Genomic DNA, 18,803 nt, shown 5'->3' with positions numbered 1-18,803 from the left:
GGACCAGGCCCATCCCTGCTATCAAGGAACTTCTAATCCAGAGAGAATGGCTGATTCGCACAATACATTTGTAGTAGTTGCAGGACAAGTGCTTGGTCAATTCAAAGTTCTAGGCAGACACAGAACAATGAGATTTTGCTTTCCCTTGAGGAGTGAGGGAGCTTCACAGTAGCAGACCACTGAGGAAGCCATTTCTGGAAGTAGGAACAGCATATTAGCAAAGCAATAGTAGAGTCAAGAGAGCATTTGAGGCTAAGCAAACACTTGGGTGAATGATAGACATTGGCTAGTAACAAGGTGGGGCACATAGGCAGGGGTCTGATGACTGAGATCTGTAATGCTGAAACAAGGACGGTAGACCTCCTCTTTGGGTGATGAGGAGCTGTTGAAATCTGAGCAGCAGAGGCACAATCAAAGGAGTATGTTAGAAAGATGATGGCTGTCAGTGTATAAAGGCTGGATTGGAGGATGTGGGAGTGGAGGCCAGGAGAATGAACTGAAGCCCTTGGAGATGGCTTGGAAGGGCAGTGGCGAGGAGAAGGATATAAATGGATAGTACTTCAAGATCAAGATCAAGGAAGAATAGAGGGTAAGAGTGACACTAGTAGTTCTTCTGATTCAAGCTTGGCAAGACAAAATGTATAGGGGAGCAGCAGTTTTGGGATGACAAGAGATGGTGAGCTCCACTTCATGTCAGCTGAGTATCACTACCTTTGAGCCATCGAGGTGGACAAGTTAACTGGACAAGATCCCTGAAGAGAGGTCTGAGCGGGAGAACCGGTCAACAGCACACAGGAGTTGCTTAGATCACTGAGGGAAAGAGCATGGAGTGAGAACAGGGGGGAGCCAAGAAAGAGCCTTGGCAGCATGAGGCGTTTAGAGGAAGGGGTGGGGAAAGAAGCCCATGAAGAAAACTGGGAGGAGAGAGCCAAAGGGTTTTAAGTTTCTGGAAGAAAGCACCACCACCATGTGCAGATGGGGGGAGGTCCCTAGGCAGTGTCCATCCTTCATAAAGCTCCTTCTAGATCTTGCTGCAGTCCAGAGTGGCCATCTTCACATGGCCTTTTTTGAGAATAGTGCTACACTCATCTTTTATATGCTCTGTGTTTACCTGCTAGTCATTACCAATGGGATCAATTCCCACTTATATTGATTTCTATTTCCCTTTTAGAGTTTTTGAACAAACCAGTCATAGAGAGGCTTTGTGGTGCATACAACAGCTCACATATAAGTTGGGCTCCAATTAGAACTCAAGCTACTTTTCTAAGTACTTGTTGCTGGAATGGCTACAAGTACATTCAATAGGCCTTGGAGCACATGCCTCACAAACAAAGAGCCTCCACAAGACTGAAATATAGACCAATGCTGCAGAAGGGCCCAATATGGGAAGCATTGTAAGGGCAGGGAGTAAGGTGAGAAAGAAATGTGAGCAGCCCCGGTTTCCACAAGAAGCTTCACCTGTGGTGGTCCTGGTACCTACCTGCAGACAGAAGAGCAACTTCCATTCACCACAGAGACCCCGGCTAATCTCAGACAACTCTCCCTCTCTCCCCAAGATACAACTGTCTCCTTGGTCTTCAAGGAAGAGAAGAGGAAACCAAGTGAGGGGTAGAAAGAGACTAACCCTTTCAGTGTTGAAGTGAGAGAGAAAAGATTCCTTTCAAAAAGGAAGCAGAAGGGGATCCCTGGGTTGCTCAGCGGTTGAGCGTCTGCCTTTGGCGTGGGGTGTGATCCTGGAGTCCTGGGATCAAGTCCCACGTCGGGCTCCCTGCATGGAGCCTGCTTCTCCCTCTGCCTGTGTCTTTCCCTCTCTCTCTGTGTGTCTCTCATGAATAAATAAATAAAATCTTAAAAAAAAAAAAAAAAAAGGAAGCAGAAGTCTAGGGATAGTGTCAATATTACTGAAGCCTGTTGATTTCTGGCCAGAGCAGAACAAGCTGCCCAATGCTGCTCCAGCCTCTGAGCAAGAGAAAGACGCACCTTGGTCTTGGGTTCCTGTGAACTAGAGTGCACTCCTCAGTCCTGGGAAGTGTCCATGGTGGTCTCCACAAGGGGTTCCCCCACTGATGGGGAGCATGTGTGGGTCTCAGAAGGAACAGTTGAGGAGAACACACATTTGGATGGTTTGAGTACAAACACAGGGACTACGTTGCTCAAAGTTCCCATCAGCTATGACACTCCTAAGTGGTGTTCTACATGCAGCTTGCTTTGCGTCACTGAATCACGCTGAGTTCCACATGGAAAGCTTCCCTCTGCATGCCTGCACAGTTTTTCCAGCACTGCAGCTAAAGACACATGCTTGCTAAGGAATGGCAGTTAGACTCCTGACCTTTAGGTTTGGGGGGAGTCCTGGAAACTTGTTTTTCAAAGACAATGGGCCTCCGGCCTACCTGAGAAGAGGGGGCACCATCTGAGCCCATGAAGACCTACCCATGTAGGTTTTATGCTGGCATTTGGGAATAAAGAAAGTATAGTGAATTTACTAAGTCCTGGCCTTTAATTTAGATGAATTCAAGACAGTACCTAGAAAGTCAACATTCAGAAAATGGTGGCTTGTCTCCATGACAGCCGTGCTGAGAAGTGTCCCAGCCACAGTCCGACTCCATCACTCACACCCTCATGACCCTCAGAAATGCTGGATTGATGACCTTTCTCATAAAGGTTTCTCATGGGCTTCTTCGTCTGAAAAAGTTTCACACTCCTCAGTAATTTTTCTAATTGCATTCTAAGACAGGCAGCAGTTCCAAGGTTTATATTGCAAAAACAACTCAAAACTCCAAAGTGGCTACTTCAGAATGGGCAATTGTATTTCCTTTACTGTGGAGGGTAAAAAGGCAACCAAGCCTATTTTTTTCCGTCCCTGGTCCCCTCTACTCCCAGTTGTTATGTTTCTATCAAGGTTACTAGAGCCACAGATTACTTTTTAACCTGTATGATGTCTATATACAAACAATGTAACAGTTTCAATTACTTCCATGTTTTTTTTCTTTTTTTTTTACTTCCATGTTTTGTGCTAACATAATGCCATACATCATAAGCCAACCTAGTTAATGTTAACCCATAATGAAGCTCGTATCAAGAGAAACAGATCCCGACCTCTACCCCTCTCACACTGACAACTGCAACAAGAAAGTCATGGAGCTTCTTACTCTTAGGAGCCCAAATCTATGGGCCTTACTAGCCAGAAATCTGGAAGGGATGCCCCCGCAGGAGTTTCCCCACAGGTAGGCAGAATGGTAACCTGTGCAGGTGGGGAGGGGAGCCAGGGCGTAGGGAGGCTGGGCCAGGGGCGAACCTGGTGCACTGCGGTGTTGGTGCAGATCTACTGGAGTGTTCTACGGGTTCCCAGACTCACCATGCCCCACACTGGCCCCAGATCTGTTTCTTCTCCTATATGTGGCTAGAGATGACACCAGGGGCTATTCAGCTGTCCCCAGCAGAAACCTGGGCATCATCCTAAATTCCTCCCGCTCCTGCACTGTCTACATTCAGCTAGGGCACACTCAATCCTGGGCTCGCTCAATTCTAGCTCAGCAATACCACATTCACCAAGATCATGCCCATTTCAATCCATTCTTGCTGCTGCTTGCCTTGGGCCCACCTCATTATCCTCCTCAGTTACTAAACAGCCCGCACTTCTCAGCTGGCTTCCCAATCCAGAATCCCCTGCCCCTCCTGCCCTTCTACATGCCCCCCTGCCCCCAACACTTTTGCTAAGGTCTGATTTCTAATGAGCAAATGTAAGCGGGTCATTCTGCTGCTAAATGCCCTCAACAGCTTCTATCAACATCAAATCTTTCACAAACCCTAGCATCTGGCTTTTCCCTCTGCAGACTCCTTTCCTTTGTGCTTTTGACAGTCAAGCTCTCATATGTACTCAGTCAATCTGTCTCATCATCATCCTTTCACGCATCCTTTCTTCTCTGCACAGAATGCCCTTCCCTCACTTTATATATTTGGCTAACTTGTAATCATGCTCGAGAACTCAGCACCAGGCCTCTCCTTCTCAGGAACTTTCCTTGACTTCTCTCCACTTTGCATTAGGGCCCTCCTTGATGCCTACCCTGACCCAGGGAAAGACTCCAAAGACAAGACATTTTCACAGCTGTGCACCTGCCTCAGTTACCTGTTTGTTGCTCTTATGATGGTGACTCCCTTGAGGCAGGTACAATCTCCTTCTTCTCTGTCTCCCCAGTCACTAGTCCAAAGCCTCTTTCGGCAGGTGCTTAAAAGCCAACTGACTTGATAAGGACTAAAGTAAAACCTACTAACCAGTCTTTGTTCCCTTCTCCCTGCTCCCATAGAACACAGCCACACCACTTGTCACAGCCCTGGCCTTTTGAGAAGTCTTTGGGTGTTGTGCCTATATTATTTCTGAGAACATGATGCTAATAATATGAAGGGAAGATATGCTTCCTCCACCAATGGACTTCTGCTATCCTACATTTTCTCTTCCTTTCAGGAAATTATGGGAATGTCTTTTTTTTTTCCTCTTCTTGGCCACTTGCAAGAGAGAAAAGGTATGGAAGTGCATAAATGCAATACCAAGGGAAAGGAGGTTATTATTATAATTGAGGACCAACCTGGGAACCATGAACATTTCCCCCAGGATAAGTCACAGTGACATTTTTGCAAACAACGAGGACAACTGAATTTAGGAACCACAATCAGCATGCCTGGTCCAAAGATGTATAACCAGTAGCTTCCACAGGGCATGTTGGCGGGGGGGGGGATCTCATATTCCTGTTGTTTCCCACTTCTGTTCATTAATTTCTAGTTGAGTAGCTGATCCCATTCTTGCTTTAGCCTGAGATTAATCTGAGATCCCTACCCTGAGGGCCATCCAATCTGTGCTTTGGAGCTGACGTACATCTTCAGGATGGGTATTTACTATAAAAGGAAAACAAAGCAAAGCAGGCAGATGATGTTAATCCTCTGAGAGCACCAGTTGGTCTACTCGGGAGAGAACTTTGTGACCATCCCTGGCCGGGTGTGCTGACACTAAGACAAAAAGAGGGTAAGATCGATGTTGGTGAAAAATTTAAGAAGGAGAATGCGGGGCTGTGAGCTTTATTTCATGCTCTTGACCCAAGAGGCACATTCCTAAGGGACAATTCGTAGCCAAACCTGGCTAGCTTGTCCAGATGAAAAGGAAGGAATAGATGAACACAGTGTTTCAGCGAGGTATGCACAGCTGTTGGCAGGAAAGATGAATTCACACTAAATTAAGCTCAATTATGGTGACTTTTTAGTCTTTCCCCAAGGTGCAGGGAGAGGGCTGACACGCATCCTCTGGAGATTTGGAACTCCTCCAAATTCAACTACAGATTCCTTGTTGTTTTTGTAAACTAGGAGTTTAAAAAAAACTTTAGAAAAAGAGCGCTAATTCACTGATGGCATCATGAAGTGGACCAGAAAGTAGCCTACAAGGGCTGATACTCCTACCCAAGCACCTCGTCACATGAAAGAAAGAGATGTGGACCCGAGTGAAAGAGTGGGCTCTTTTTAGAAGCACTTCATTTGATTTCCTATTTCATTTCTCAGAAAGTATGAATTAATTGGGAAAATTAAACCAGTGTCTGCTCTTGGACCTGGGAATCAAATGAGAAACTCTGGGGCTGGGTGTGGTGAGGGCTGCTTCTTGGGTGCTGGCCTGGGAGGCCACCCTGCCTAGTCTTTGTTGATAGAGTTGAGCAGTGGCCTTCTCAAGAAGACCTCTCCAGGCACGGCTAGGGGGTGGTATTTGGCCCTCGACATTCTGGGATGCCCATGTTTTTGGCTGCAGATGTTTCTAAAGCTTGACCTATTAGCTGAACTGCAAATATACTTTCCCGACAAACAGAATCCTTCATTGTTTCTCATGCCTTCTTTCAAATATGCTTTGTCCTTTAATTTGCTAAGGACTTTATATTTTGAACCCTAAATCCAATTCTTTGGGAGCAGGGCAGTTGGATGGGTCACCAGAAGGTGGGTGTATATAGGAAAGAGTCCTGTTTTGTCCAGTCACCAAAGAGCCTGCTTTCTGACCATACTCCTTGGGTCTATGAAGAAAATCTTGGATATAAGAGCTTGTCTGCATCACTTTCTAATTGAAGAATCTCTGAGGAGACAATTCTTATCAATTCTGAAGAAAAGAATAGAAGAAGCTTATATATGGGATATTCCCTGAACCTGGAATATTTTGGCTTTTACTCTACAACAGCAATAAGAAATTTATTCAATTTTTCCATCATTTGTTCCACTTTAAAAAACATGCTCTCATTATTCTCTTCTCACCTCAAAATGACAGCACATAATGAGCACATGTTTACCTACTTTGGGAGGATGTTGAAGGTATACATTAAAGCTGAAAGAAAGAATGAAGGAACAAATGGAAGGAAAGAAGAAAGGATGAAAGTAAAGAAAGTAAAAGGAAGAAAAGAAAGCAAACCTCTTATAACCAGCATTCCTGGAAAAGGCCTTCCCTCAGGACCCACCTTGCCCTTTGAACACAAAAGCCAAGGCCTCCTTCCCACAGTTACCAATTAGAACCACATATACGCTTTCTTGGAAACATGCTGCCCAGACACTCCACTTGGCCTGGGAAGAAGTCAGTCCAGAGCAATGGCTGTCCCTGTCTCCCTTGGTCCCTCAGGTACTTGAGTGCCCCAGTGACAGATGCCCTGCAGGCTTACCTAAAGCATGGCTGAGGCTCATCTGCTACCCATCACCTGGGGCTGCTTGAGCACATAATCATGTAGCATGAACTCAGAAATGAGTTTTGCTAGGTCTCCAAAATTATGACACATTTCCTCGAAAACTGTGAAAGAGAAAGAGGACACATATCCCCTCCATGCCAAAATGAGCCATTGTTTGTGCTGTCTGTTAAACACCTTTAAAGACCCACTTGTATCAGCAGAAGAAAGCATCAAGACACATCCCACTCATTCTGGGCACTCACCATGGGATGGGGGTGGCATGGGGAGCATACGGGCCTGCCGCCGCCGAGGGAGAGGAATATTCAAGGAATGCACCAGGGAAGCTACTTCCTGACAGCCTTGTTCCCCTAACGGATAGGCTCCATGTGTCAGCCTGGTACTCTCTCACAACTGGCACCTGGATGGTCATGGGCATCTTTCTGTGCCATGCTGCCATGGCGGGGAGGGGACTTGGGATACAGCCTCCTATGTCAACACTGATCTTTCTTGAGGGAAAGATAGAAACAGCAAAAACCTTGGGACTATGGATGCCAGCAAAGAGGGTGCTCTCAGAGCCCCCTCAGTACTGTACACTCAGAAGCATGGCTAATTAGTGTTTCTCCATCTAAAATTGTTATCACTGTATCTCTGATGAGCATCCTTCCCTGTGGACTTCCCAGACTTTGAACAACTTGGTATCTAAAAATACAAAATGCACATATCCTCTTTGAACCTATCACGGGTAATTTGGAAATCTCTGTCTCCCGATGAATATCTTAAGAGGAGGATAGATTTACAGGGCAATGTACATTTATTTATGCTGCACAAGAAGGCCTTTATCACCTGTATGCAAATCCGCTATCAGACTTAAAACACTGTCAGAGATTCTCAGTGGTATTTTTGTCCATATCCCTTAAAGAGATGCAGAGGAAAGGGTTTAAAAATTTCTTTGGATATCAAAGAAAAGGGGCGGGGGGGAGAGAAAGGAAGCACTACTACAATTCTGCATCAAGAGAGACTTAAAAGAAAGATCCTGTGGTTTGTTTTGCTAAATTATTGACGGTTCCCTGGCCACAGCCAACGAGGTAGAAGGCTGGAGTAGCTCAGCGCCTTTACAAACAGGGCAGGCTGAGCAATGTACGTGCACAGTAGATCCTATCACTGTTAGCTGTGACTCATTTAATTGCCTGCAAGTCACCGCATTTAAAAAAAAAAAAAAAGAGTCTTGACCTCTCTTGCTCTGGTTCCTGCTTCCGAGGTTTTGGCACGAAGCCCTGGGAGGGGAATTAGAGCCCTTTCCACCATGGTCAACCCTGGAGCTCTGCAAAGGAGGGGTCAAATGCACAAGCCTGTGGGAGAAGGGGCTGGGCTCCATTCTTGCTGACTTCCTATCTCTCTTTTTACCCCTTCTGACTCCAAATAAAGGGACAGACTCTGTTCCCAGTGGTTTCTTGTTCAGTCACTCACCTTTCATACCACTACCTTCTTCTTGGAATGTGTTACGAGCAGTGTTCTGATCTTCTAAGTGTTCACTCCCACCACTTCCTGAAGAGGCTACACTGCTTTGTGGAGACAGGGGGGCATGATCGGATGGGAGGCACTGGGGTCCTCTAGCTCGTAAGTCCTCATGAGACATCCATCCATGTCCTAGAGGCTGGTTTGGCACATTCATGGGTGGGGTAAGGGACACAGATCGTTTCAAAGGGCTGTGGTGTGCCTGGCCTGAGAGAACTGGAAAAAAAAAATAAAATGAAATAGGTTATTCCCCCCCCTTTAGCCTGGGCCACAGAGAACCCACAATACCTTTTGACCCTGAGAGGTCACGCTAACTATCTGATGACTCTATCAGTGGTCCCCACAGGCTGAATATAGGCCTGGCAGGGCCCTCCCCTGCAGGGGGTTAAAAAAGATGCTGTGTGGTCCTCTTGGTGGGTTGGGTTTCCCCAAGGAGGCTATACCTACAGTGCCCATGCATCTGGCCTTAGCCTTTGTGGGTCAGGATCTGGTTTCCGTTCTAACTCTAGAAATCAAGATTTGTGGCAGTAGGACTATAAATCAGGTGAGACTTGACAGCCTGGCAAAGTGGCCATCTGCCAAGAGTGAAAAGAACAAGTGCTGGACATTTTTTTTTTTTTGGAAACACACAAAACCCGACATTACCCATGTCACAGGGTGGACTCCTTGAAGGGCGTGCAGGCTGGTCACCGTTTGGGATGTTTGCTGGGCTCAACTACATGGTGGACTAGTCCTTCCAACCAGGAGGCAGGGGAGCTATCACCTCTGAAGGGGTGCAGGCTCCGCGAGGGCCGGAGTCCGAACACAGACCTCAGGGTCTGTACAGGACACGGGCAGCTGTGTGTGAAAGGGCCGATTCTTTCCCTCGGCTTCACAGGTTAATGCCAGACTTCAGACTGAAAACACCTCCAGGTAACAAGGCTTTCATTCAGAAGCCAGTGGGGTGCTCTCAGTGAGCTGAGAATGGTTTTTACCAGCACGCTCAGCTCTTCCGTACAGTGGGCAACATCTGCGTGGCCCCCATGTTAAATTTCTTTTCCAGAAAACTAGGAAAAAGCAACAAAACTCCCATAACTAGCCAAATTAAATTGAGGTCATTTGAGGGAGGGATTTAACCAAAATCAACGCCGGGGGAGCCGACGTTACCCTTGGTCGGTTTTTCTGGGCGTGTAAAGTGACAACTTTACAAAATAAGTCTATTCATAACATTCTCTCAGCGCTGCCTCCTGACAGGTCTGGTTTATTTTGACTGCGGCCGCGCTAACATGGAAGTGAGCCACATGCATTTTTAAACATTTTTCAGGGAAGCCATTAAGTTCCATCTCAGGCTGTATCCCCTACAGTGAGGTATTTGCTCTCCCAGGTCCAGACAAGCACTTCTTTGCTGGTGTTAATCTATGTTTTTTATTAAGCAGACCTGACACCCCAGTGTAAGAAGTTCTGCTCTGTGTAGACTGTATCTCCGGTGGGGCAGCACCCACCCCACCAGGACCTGAGCAGCAGGCTACCTTGCCCCCACTTAAAAGATAAAGACCAGAGCTAAAAGGCTGGGTGTTTCCAGAAACTGTATTTGGGGAAGTGGTGGCGTGGGAAGGTAGCTTGTGGTAGGCTGGCATCGACCAGGCCCTGAGAGCAATGGGGCTCACATCTTTGTTGTCAATGTTCCCATGTGGCTTTATGTGGCCAGAAGGGCAACTTGTGTGGAAGGGGGGACAACCGGAAGGGCTAGGAATTTCTTTATTAACAAAAGAGAGAGGCAGAAAGGGAGCTGCCGAGTTTACCATTTGTAACCTGAGAGATTTCCACCTTAGGTAGATTCTATCAAAGGCAGGGAATTATCACTGAACTTAAACGCAAAGGGAACATTGTTTTAAAATTTTTTGACCCTAAGAGGCTGAAATAGCTTGCCTTTCCACTAAATAGACTAGGGAAGAAACTATTTAAAAAGGCTCCCTGGAAAACGCATTGCTACCTGGTTGGATCAAGATCAGCAAGAGAAAAAGAAAAAAGAAAAAAAAAAAAAAAAAGCAGAAAGAAAAAAATAAATAAAAACGAAGCAGCAGCAAAAATGAAGAGAGAAGCCAATAGGAAGAAAAGCCAAACATCCAGAAAATCCATTTCATGCCTGTCTAAGTATTTATATAAAATTGGGCAGACTTGTTTAGGGCTGCACTGAGTGCTGGGATGGTCCAGCTTAGACATCTTTGCTCTCTGATACCTTGGCAACCATTTCAGGATATCTGGTAGATGCTCTGAATGGTGCCAGCCAGGCGTGCCTCAAGTGGAAATGGGGACTCCTCTTCACAGCCAGGATTAGAGTAAGCCCAAAACCATAAAAGCAGACCTTGCTAAAGAGAGACACACAGCTTTGAACTGGCAGGGCCCTTAGCACCTCGCTTGGTTCGAGGCGACAAGTGAATCTATAATCATGGGTGGTAACACCACGAAGAGGGTCCCCACCTTTGGATGCTGAGAACAATACCCCAAATATGTAGCAGTTGAATTCCATTTTTGAATGGAGTCCATTTGCTTCTTTCCACCTAAAGTCATCTTAAAAGCCACACTACCTCCCCATTGATGGGCATCCTTGGGGAGGCTTGTCGATATCCAAGGAATCCACCAGTTATTGAGAATGGAACAAGACCGTTCCCTAACTTAATGGGACTTCCAGGGATTTATTCCTAGACAACCACATCCATGTCTTCATATATTCCTGAGCTCGACTGATGTTACAAGGATATGGCATAAACTTGGCCTCTGCCTCTAATAAAGAAATCAATTATACCTCAGGTGCCAGGGCCTTTTCCCAGTAACTTTCTACTAAAGGCCCCAACCCTTGTCTGTATCATAAAGACTCCCACAGCTGGCACCAAAAGAGAAAGGTCTCTTTAAGAGTCAACCTGCTGCAGTAACTGAGCAAAATGCCTCACACTAAGCTTCCAATTTGCAGAGAGGGCCATGAATTTAGCCCCAGGCTGGATGCCACATCTAAATAAGAGCAAAGTCATGCTGGGCAAATGCCTCATTTCTCCAAAGAGAACCAAGGCTCCGAGACAATACAGGTTTGTCTTCCTGTGGGAAAGGAGACAAAAGCAGGTGGCAAGTGACTTGCCAACTGTGCCATTTTGTGGTGAAGACAATTCTTCAGGTAGAGATACTAGGTAGAGGCTTTGACCACAAAGCCAATTTCGGTGTTACTCTGTGTGCTGGAATACCTTGTTCGGTACAAAGTGGCAGAGGAAATAACAAATGCCATGGGCCGAGTGCAGGAAAATAGACCGTACCACTGTGACATTAATGAGGTGGCCAGGGGCAGAGCATTGATCGTTGTCCCATCACTCCATTTTTTTTTTTAACCAAAAGAACTCATTTGAAGTGGTGATAAATAGAGGGCAAATGGATATTCAAGCAAAAAACAAAAAAAAAACAAACAAAAACAAAAACAAAAAAACCCCAAAACCCAAAAAACCCCAAAAGCCCATAAATAAAACTCCTTTTCCTGTGAGTAGGGAGGGAGAGCAGTGAATACAGTCTTCTGTGTTAGCTGTCCCAGAATGGCTCTAGCTAGAGGCAGACCTTTAGAATGTTCCCACTTGCTGACTGCTATGCAGTAGTCAACAGCCAATGCTTCATTCAGATGTAAGCTGCCCCCGGGTATATTTGAACACTGCAGAATTAAGTACACCTTGGGAAAAAAAAAATCTCAATATAGATTAGAAATTGGCAGGTTCCAACAGAATTGAAGTCCTGAATTTATATTGCATTTGTGACTTTATAATAGTGAGAGTGGAGGATCGCCATGTTTCAGGGTGGATTCATTATATTGAAAATCCTACTAAAAATCACCCAGGGGAGCAAGGTTGTGCCTCTTTGCTCTTGAAAAACTGAAGCTATAACTTAATACTGTGTACAGTATAGATTCAATATTGCTTATGTCTTATTACAGAAATTTCAGGTATGCACATGTACCCATGTATGTATGCGTACACATGCTAATAGAATACTATATTTGGGGAACGTTTATAAATTCAAGTGAACCAAAAATAAATAACAAATACCGAATAAGTCTTGTTGAAATATGGAAAAAACAGCTAAAAATAATCTTGCTACAGCAGTGGAGCTCTCTGATGCGAGTACAAAGGGTCTTATAATCTGGCAATAAACTCTATCATATCATTCTTGGCTGGCCAACTTCTCTGACCTCATTTAACCTTGTGATTTCTTTTTCATCTCGAAATATCTTTAATGAGACTTCTTTCAATGCCTTTTTTAGAGGAAAATATGATACCTGGCTCTGGGATCTGTTCTTTTAAGTATTTTCTTGAAAGCCTGGAAATCAGATTTCTTACCCTTTTCCTTTGACCAAACTGGACTTCATCTCAATTCTTAGTTACTGAAGTAAAATTCAGTAAAAGTTTTTTTGGAAAAGACTCTTGTAAGAAAATTAGGTATATAACTACTTTTTCTGCTTTCTAATGTGACAAATGATAAGGTTTGTAGAAAGAAGTTTTTGGGATACCGGCCCAACTACCGCTTTGGTTCTCTGTCAGGTTAAGCATCATACCTCACCGTTGAGGAGAGATGCCCTACAGGCAGAACAGTCCAGATAATTGAAGCTCCGCTGTCACTGAAACTTTATCCTAACAAACTTTAATGGAGATATTTCAAAGACACATTGCATACTTCCCCGTTCTGTTGAAACTTATCCACTGAATGCAATTTCTGCTTTAAAAATTATTGTTAAGAGCAGAGATTCATAACATTTCAGAGCTGGAAGCCCCCTGAAAAGTAATTCAAGAATTCCTAAGTTATGAGCTGTGGGCCACTGGGTAGTAAATCCCTATGTGCACTGCACTTTGTTCACAGATGAAATGCTGTATTGCAAATCAGTTTTAGATATATGCAGAGTATTAAAACTAATAAAAAAATAAATTAATTTACATGTTGCTGAATTCATAGCTCTTTTTGCCACTGTTTTTTCTATCAGGAGATTCAAAGTACAATTCTTGTTTCATGGGGACCCCAATTTTTTATATGTTAAAAACCAAGGCCTAAACTCAATAAATGATAAAGCTGATTGTTATTCTCTGCTTTGCTGAGTGAGGTTTTCATGGGCAGGATAGTAGATAGCCTCAGGAACTGTCATGCTCAAAGTCCTCTGCATGCCTCTCATGGTTAGAGTATTTCTGCCAATCCCATCAACCAGCACTTTGCCTTGCTACCGCTATGTGTTTTCACCTACTTACAGGCTTAACATTCTGTTCTAGAGTTTAGAATCTAGAAGCTGACTTTTTTTTTTTTTTAATAAGGGCAGTTCAGCGTTCCCATATTCCTAATAGCACCCTCTTTCCTCAAACCAAATAGCTTGTCTTCTCAACCTAAAGTTGAATTCTGTATCCTCATTATGCCCTTATGAGTTCAGCCACACAGGGGTTTTGAAATTTTAATCCTTTTTTACTCATAAGCCAGTATCTCCACTTTTAATTCAACAAGCTGTCTTTCTCAAGAAAAACTCATGCTTCATTAAAATTTGTAAATTCTAGATGCTCATGTGATAAAATTCAGTCCAATTGCAAGTAAACTTTATAAAAGTAACTCATCCTAATTTAGGGATTTTAAAAAGTAGAATGAGGAAGCCACATATCTGCATATTACGTTAAAATATTAATTTCAAATTTCTTTTCAAATTAAAAGGTCCTAGACAATTCCCTACTCTTGTATACATGCTGTGCATGTCAACATACTATGACAAAGCCTAGAGAATATATTCTAGTTATAGGTTAAAAATGGTGTAACTTTAACAATATTTTCTAGACCTACTCCCAAAAGGAATTCAGAGTATCAGTAGAATCTTTGCTGAATACACCAATTTGAGGGCTCACATCATAGAATTCTTAAATTTTGCTGTAGGAAAAAAAAATTTTTTGCTGTAGGAGATGGTTTGATACTTGTCAACTTTGATGGAGAAAAAACTCAACCTTCTGCCAAGCTACAAAATAGCTACAGCTATTGTTTCAAAGTTAAGGGGCGGGTAGGGGGTGTTTCTGTTCATTCCTTTAGATTTAAGGCCTGCTTATCAGGCATCTTTCAGGTGCCATCCAAGAATTTTTTGAGAGTACTTTCAGAGCATCTAAGGAACTGCTACTAAGGGCTTTCCATTTTCAAAGAGTAGAGTTCTGTTAACACCACTTGTATGAATGATTCCACGCATTTGCTTAAGAAAAAAAAAGCCAACATTTTAGAGGCTCAGTGGTGAAATGATCTTAGACCCTGGATTCCTCTTCTTGAGTTGGTTTTGTGGTGTCACAACCAGTAATCTGAGGCCCTGTAGTGGGAATCTTTGGGGGAAGAAAAGATTAATAGTACTGCAAGAATACATTAAAAAAAAAAAAAACACAAAAAAAAACAAAACCAGAGTGTTTGATCAGTGACATCATGCAAAAAAAGACAACACCAGTCACATTTATGGCCAAGTACAGATTTGTGTAAAGGGGAAGGGGAGGAGTTATTAATTACTAAGGTTAAAATTAACATGCTCTGCCATCATTGCTTCAGGGAATAGATTAAAAGCAAATCTAGGTTATATGCCTCAACTCTGCATGCTTGCTCTCTGCTTCTTGTTCAAAGGTTTGGAAAACCAGTGCTTACAACATCTGGACACCAGAAGATGACTCCCCCAAACAGCTTCAGACTCCACCTCATTCTGGGGGAAGAAGAGAGAACATGCTACAAAGCAAAGATGTGGTTGTTGGATGGGGTGTTCCCGACAAGCCCAAAGAGGAAGCCACACACTCTCAGGAAAAGAGAAAATGTACACTTGCCTAAGCAACAAAACAAAACAAATGGAGACTCTGGAAGAAGATAAAGCCGCAAAGAACATCACAACAAGGTTGACAAATACACACTGTTAAATCTCTTTTTCCCTATTAAATCTCATTTTTATACAGTATTGAAATGAAAGCATTCTGATGCAGGGAAAGCACCTGGAGAGGCTTTTTCAATAATGCGAGTCCTTGTCACTGATGTCAGCTCTTATTACTCTACAGACGGCTCAGCCTTTGGGCAGAGCAAAGATGTATGTTTCTGCCTTCACATTATCACTTAAACATTTGGGCTTTTAAGAAGTAAATTAGGATGTTTTTGGCAGACTTTTATTGCTGCATTAATCATTGGTACATTTCATTTGTCCTCTTTTGTCAGTTTCTATAATGGCAAAACTGGGTGTCATCCAGTAGAAAATCTATTTTAGATAACTGCTATTTGACTTTATATTGTCATTATTTATGAAATAAGTTAGACAAGAAGCCAATATATACATTTTATAGAAATTGGTTGACTCTTACTCACAAGTTTAACTTCGAATCAAGCAGTCCTAAAAGGAAACTGTCCAAATCCTCTCATTCCATTCTATCAAAACCAATGACATCAACTATGGAAGTAATTTGACACCACTGAAGCAGATGCTTAAGCCAATTCAAGGGACTGTGGGATCAACCCAACCACTTCTAAAGTTTCTGTATACTGGGTTAACTTCTACTTTCCTACATTTTGTTTCTCCTCCTGTCTATATTTATACCTACATGTACTCAACCCTGAGGCTTGTCTGTGGAATTTCTACCCACATAGAGACTGAAGAGATGAAATCCAGAAATGAATTTAGATGGAGATTCAGAATTTGAATCATTTTTATGACACCAAGTAGGGTAAATCATTGAGTCCAGCAAGTGGCCAGGAGGGGATTTAAGAGGGTACAGATCCTTTTTCATTTTCCAATATATCCATAAAAATGTCCCAGTCGTTGTATTTAAGGAAGAAAGTGGAGAAACTCAGAAAAGTAGATGTTTGATGACAAAACTTTTCTCCTATCCCTTTCTTAAAAGACAACCATCAAATTGTCAACTGCTCGCATGCTTACCTTTGCTCACATGCCTATTCAGGAGGTGCTTCTTAAATTTACAAAATGAGATCTGCATCCTGTGTTTAACAATGGCAGGGCTGCTAACTGAGCATGGGTACCAGAAAAGCAATCCTAGTATGGAACTGCAAACAGCCAGGGTTTCATGACTGAGCAACTAAGCCCCACTCAGAGCATTGGTCCCAAAGCCACAGCAGTCACTGAACAAATCGTCAGGGTATCCTTTTACATCTTGACACTGCTAGCAACACTTGTCCAGAGGAGAAACAGGTCAATCTCCTGAAAGGGACTAACAAAAGATATTTTAAAACCTTGTCTACGAACTCCTGCCTTGAGCTGAACCACAGGCAAAGCCTGCTGCTGGAATTTAAAGGCTCCCAGATAAGAGGGCAATGTGGCTCTTAAATGTCATGGCACTCATTAGGCAAGGACTGGCATCATTAGATGCATAAATCCTTTCCATCGGGGCCTCAACTCAGCCCCAGCCAAATGCGTGACTGGTGCCAGGATTTCTCTGGGCGTGAAACTCTGAACTTTGCCTTGATCAAGCAAAATCTTTTTTCTTTTCTTTCTAGTGTTAGGAGAAGGGTGATAAATAATTAGGAATGTATTATGTGGTCCTAATTCTTAACTTAGTTACTTGATAGAAGAATGAGAACTGGAGTTTCTCAGCATTGTGACTCGCGGGGCAATTTACTGATTAGGGAATTGGTTCTTGTTTTCATTAAAGCATTCAATCTAAATGTCAAATGTAATAATACACATAAATGACCATTCAAAAAGCCCACAATTTGAGCTTACATTGCTAATTAGATGATTTTTTTTTTTTTTTTTTGTTAATTAGAAATTGGATGGTTTAGGCTCTCCTGGCTTCTTAATTATATTTGATTGAATCACCATGTGATTCAAGACAAGCTATTGAGGTTTCACCCATCCCAATTCCTGCTTTGCTTCACCTTCAGTATCTTCTTGGATTCCAAACTGTCACAGCCAGCCCCTGTGGGTGTTGGAACGTGGTGATATTGGTACTGTGTTTGTAAAATTGATTTACTGTGGTCTGTAATTACACATACCGATTTGAATTTTTGACTCGGTACTGCATTTTTCACTTAAACTGTACTGTTCTTCTCTGCCCCAGAGAAACAGTATTTACGTAATTGTACTCAACTCATCTATTTGGGTATTATAAATCAGTCCTGCAATAAAAGACTTTCAGAGACACTGCAGGCACAAGGTTCATGGCATTATTCAGTCCCTGGGACTGTTTTAGTTTACGGACAGGAATCGAACTGCATTCATTTCTTATTGGAGATGAGATGGGAAGGGCTGTCTGGAGACTGGATCCGGCAGTAAAGAGAAAGGGGCCATAGGGCCATCAGGAGGGCTAGGCAGCACCCAGAGGGCCAGCTCAGATCCACAGGTCAGCTCCCTTTGCTCCTTGTCAACTTCTGGGTCCCCTTCCACCTGTCACAACAACTGTATAGTGTGTCCTGTGTTCTCCTATTACATGTTTTATATACCATTGATCCTCTGTATTCACTGATTCCATATTTGTGAATTCACTGATTTGCTAAACTTTATCTGTAGGCCTCAAATTGATACTTGTAGCATTTTCATGGTCATTCATGGATGTGCTCAGAGTGGCAAAAAATTTGAGTCCCTTATGCATATGTTTCCAACTGAGGTTGAACAGCCACCCCTCTGCCTTCCTGTGTCATCGACTCTTGTCCCGTAAATGAGTGTCCTTTTTGAGACATGTTTAGCACCATGTTTTTCTCACGTTGATGTTTTTCTTTGGTGATTTTGCTACGTAAAAGGGCCCCCCACATGCAGTAGTGCTGGGGTGCTGTCTGGTGTTCCTAAGTGCAAGAAGGCTGTGGTGTGCCTTACAGAGAAAACATGTGTATTAGATAAGCTTCATTCCGGCCTGAGTTATATGCTGTTGGCCTTGAGTTTGAGATTAATGCATCAACAATATATATGACATAAGATGTCTTTAAACACATATGAAGCAAAGTTATGTATCAATTGGTCAATGAAAATGTTGCGAGGCTTGCAGGAACCTAATCCTGGATCTCCCTCAGAAGCAATGATTCAGGATTTGCTGATTCAGTGTTCACAATGATTTTATAGAACATAACTATTGTAAATAGTAAGAACTCACTGTGTGCATATACTGATACAAACTCTTCACTCCACTTCCCGTCCTGGGACATTTCTGTCACATTTACCACATTTTTGCCTTAGGCTAGTGGTTCTTAACCTTGGCTACACAGTCAACCCTGCTGGAGCCTTTTAAAAAATCCTGATGTCCAGGTCCCCTTCCAATCCCTATAGTGGGGTCAGAGCATTCATACTTTTTAATGCACCAGAGTACTTCTAGTGGCTACCTAGGCTGAGAACTACTGTCTTGGGCTATCTTTTTGCCTGAGGGTTCTCCCAAACTCTGTCCCACATTCTGGACATTGCAAACTTCCTAAGGTTGGATGCCGTTTCTGCCTGGTCTTAATAAGATGCCCACAAAGAATGGGCATCTTGTTTCCTTTTCAAGTGGCTTTTAAAAGACAACATACAGACCATTGCTTCTCCTACCAAACAAGTCTTGTTTGCTTTGGATTCACATGTAGAATTCTGCTCCAGCTCTTCAGCTCTGGATTTTATCACTCTTGCCCTGCCCTCCAGGTAAAATAAATGAC

The 18,803-nt window shown here is 43.3% G+C and overlaps 1 protein-coding gene and 1 long non-coding RNA gene across 7 annotated transcripts in view; one reads left to right on the top strand and one right to left on the bottom strand.

The window, feature by feature from the left end:
• Positions 1-18,803, bottom strand: part of SAMD4A (sterile alpha motif domain containing 4A) — a 216,675-nt gene that overhangs the window by 45,754 nt on the left and 152,118 nt on the right. Inside the window, exon 4 of one of the 3 annotated variants that reach the window (XM_025443464.3) lies at positions 8,145-8,408. The exons of the other annotated variants lie outside the window; for them this stretch is intronic. Within the exon in view, the coding sequence (XP_025299249.1) occupies positions 8,145-8,408 (264 nt within the window). The remainder of the gene's footprint in view (positions 1-8,144; positions 8,409-18,803) is intronic. 3 annotated transcript variants of the gene reach the window in all.
• The window catches only part of LOC125755567 (uncharacterized), a 48,913-nt gene that overhangs the window by 7,532 nt on the left and 22,578 nt on the right, over positions 1-18,803 (top strand). For all 4 annotated transcript variants that reach the window (XR_007412344.1, XR_007412342.1, XR_007412343.1 and 1 more), the window contains one exon: positions 14,820-15,081. This is a non-coding gene — a long non-coding RNA (uncharacterized LOC125755567). The remainder of the gene's footprint in view (positions 1-14,819; positions 15,082-18,803) is intronic.

The sequence above is a fragment of the Canis lupus genome, chromosome 8 (assembly GCF_003254725.2).
Source record: "Canis lupus dingo isolate Sandy chromosome 8, ASM325472v2, whole genome shotgun sequence".
NCBI classification, from domain to species: domain Eukaryota; kingdom Metazoa; phylum Chordata; class Mammalia; order Carnivora; family Canidae; genus Canis; species Canis lupus.
Note: the sequence above shows the minus strand (reverse complement) of the source record. Positions and strands in the feature narration are given on the sequence as shown.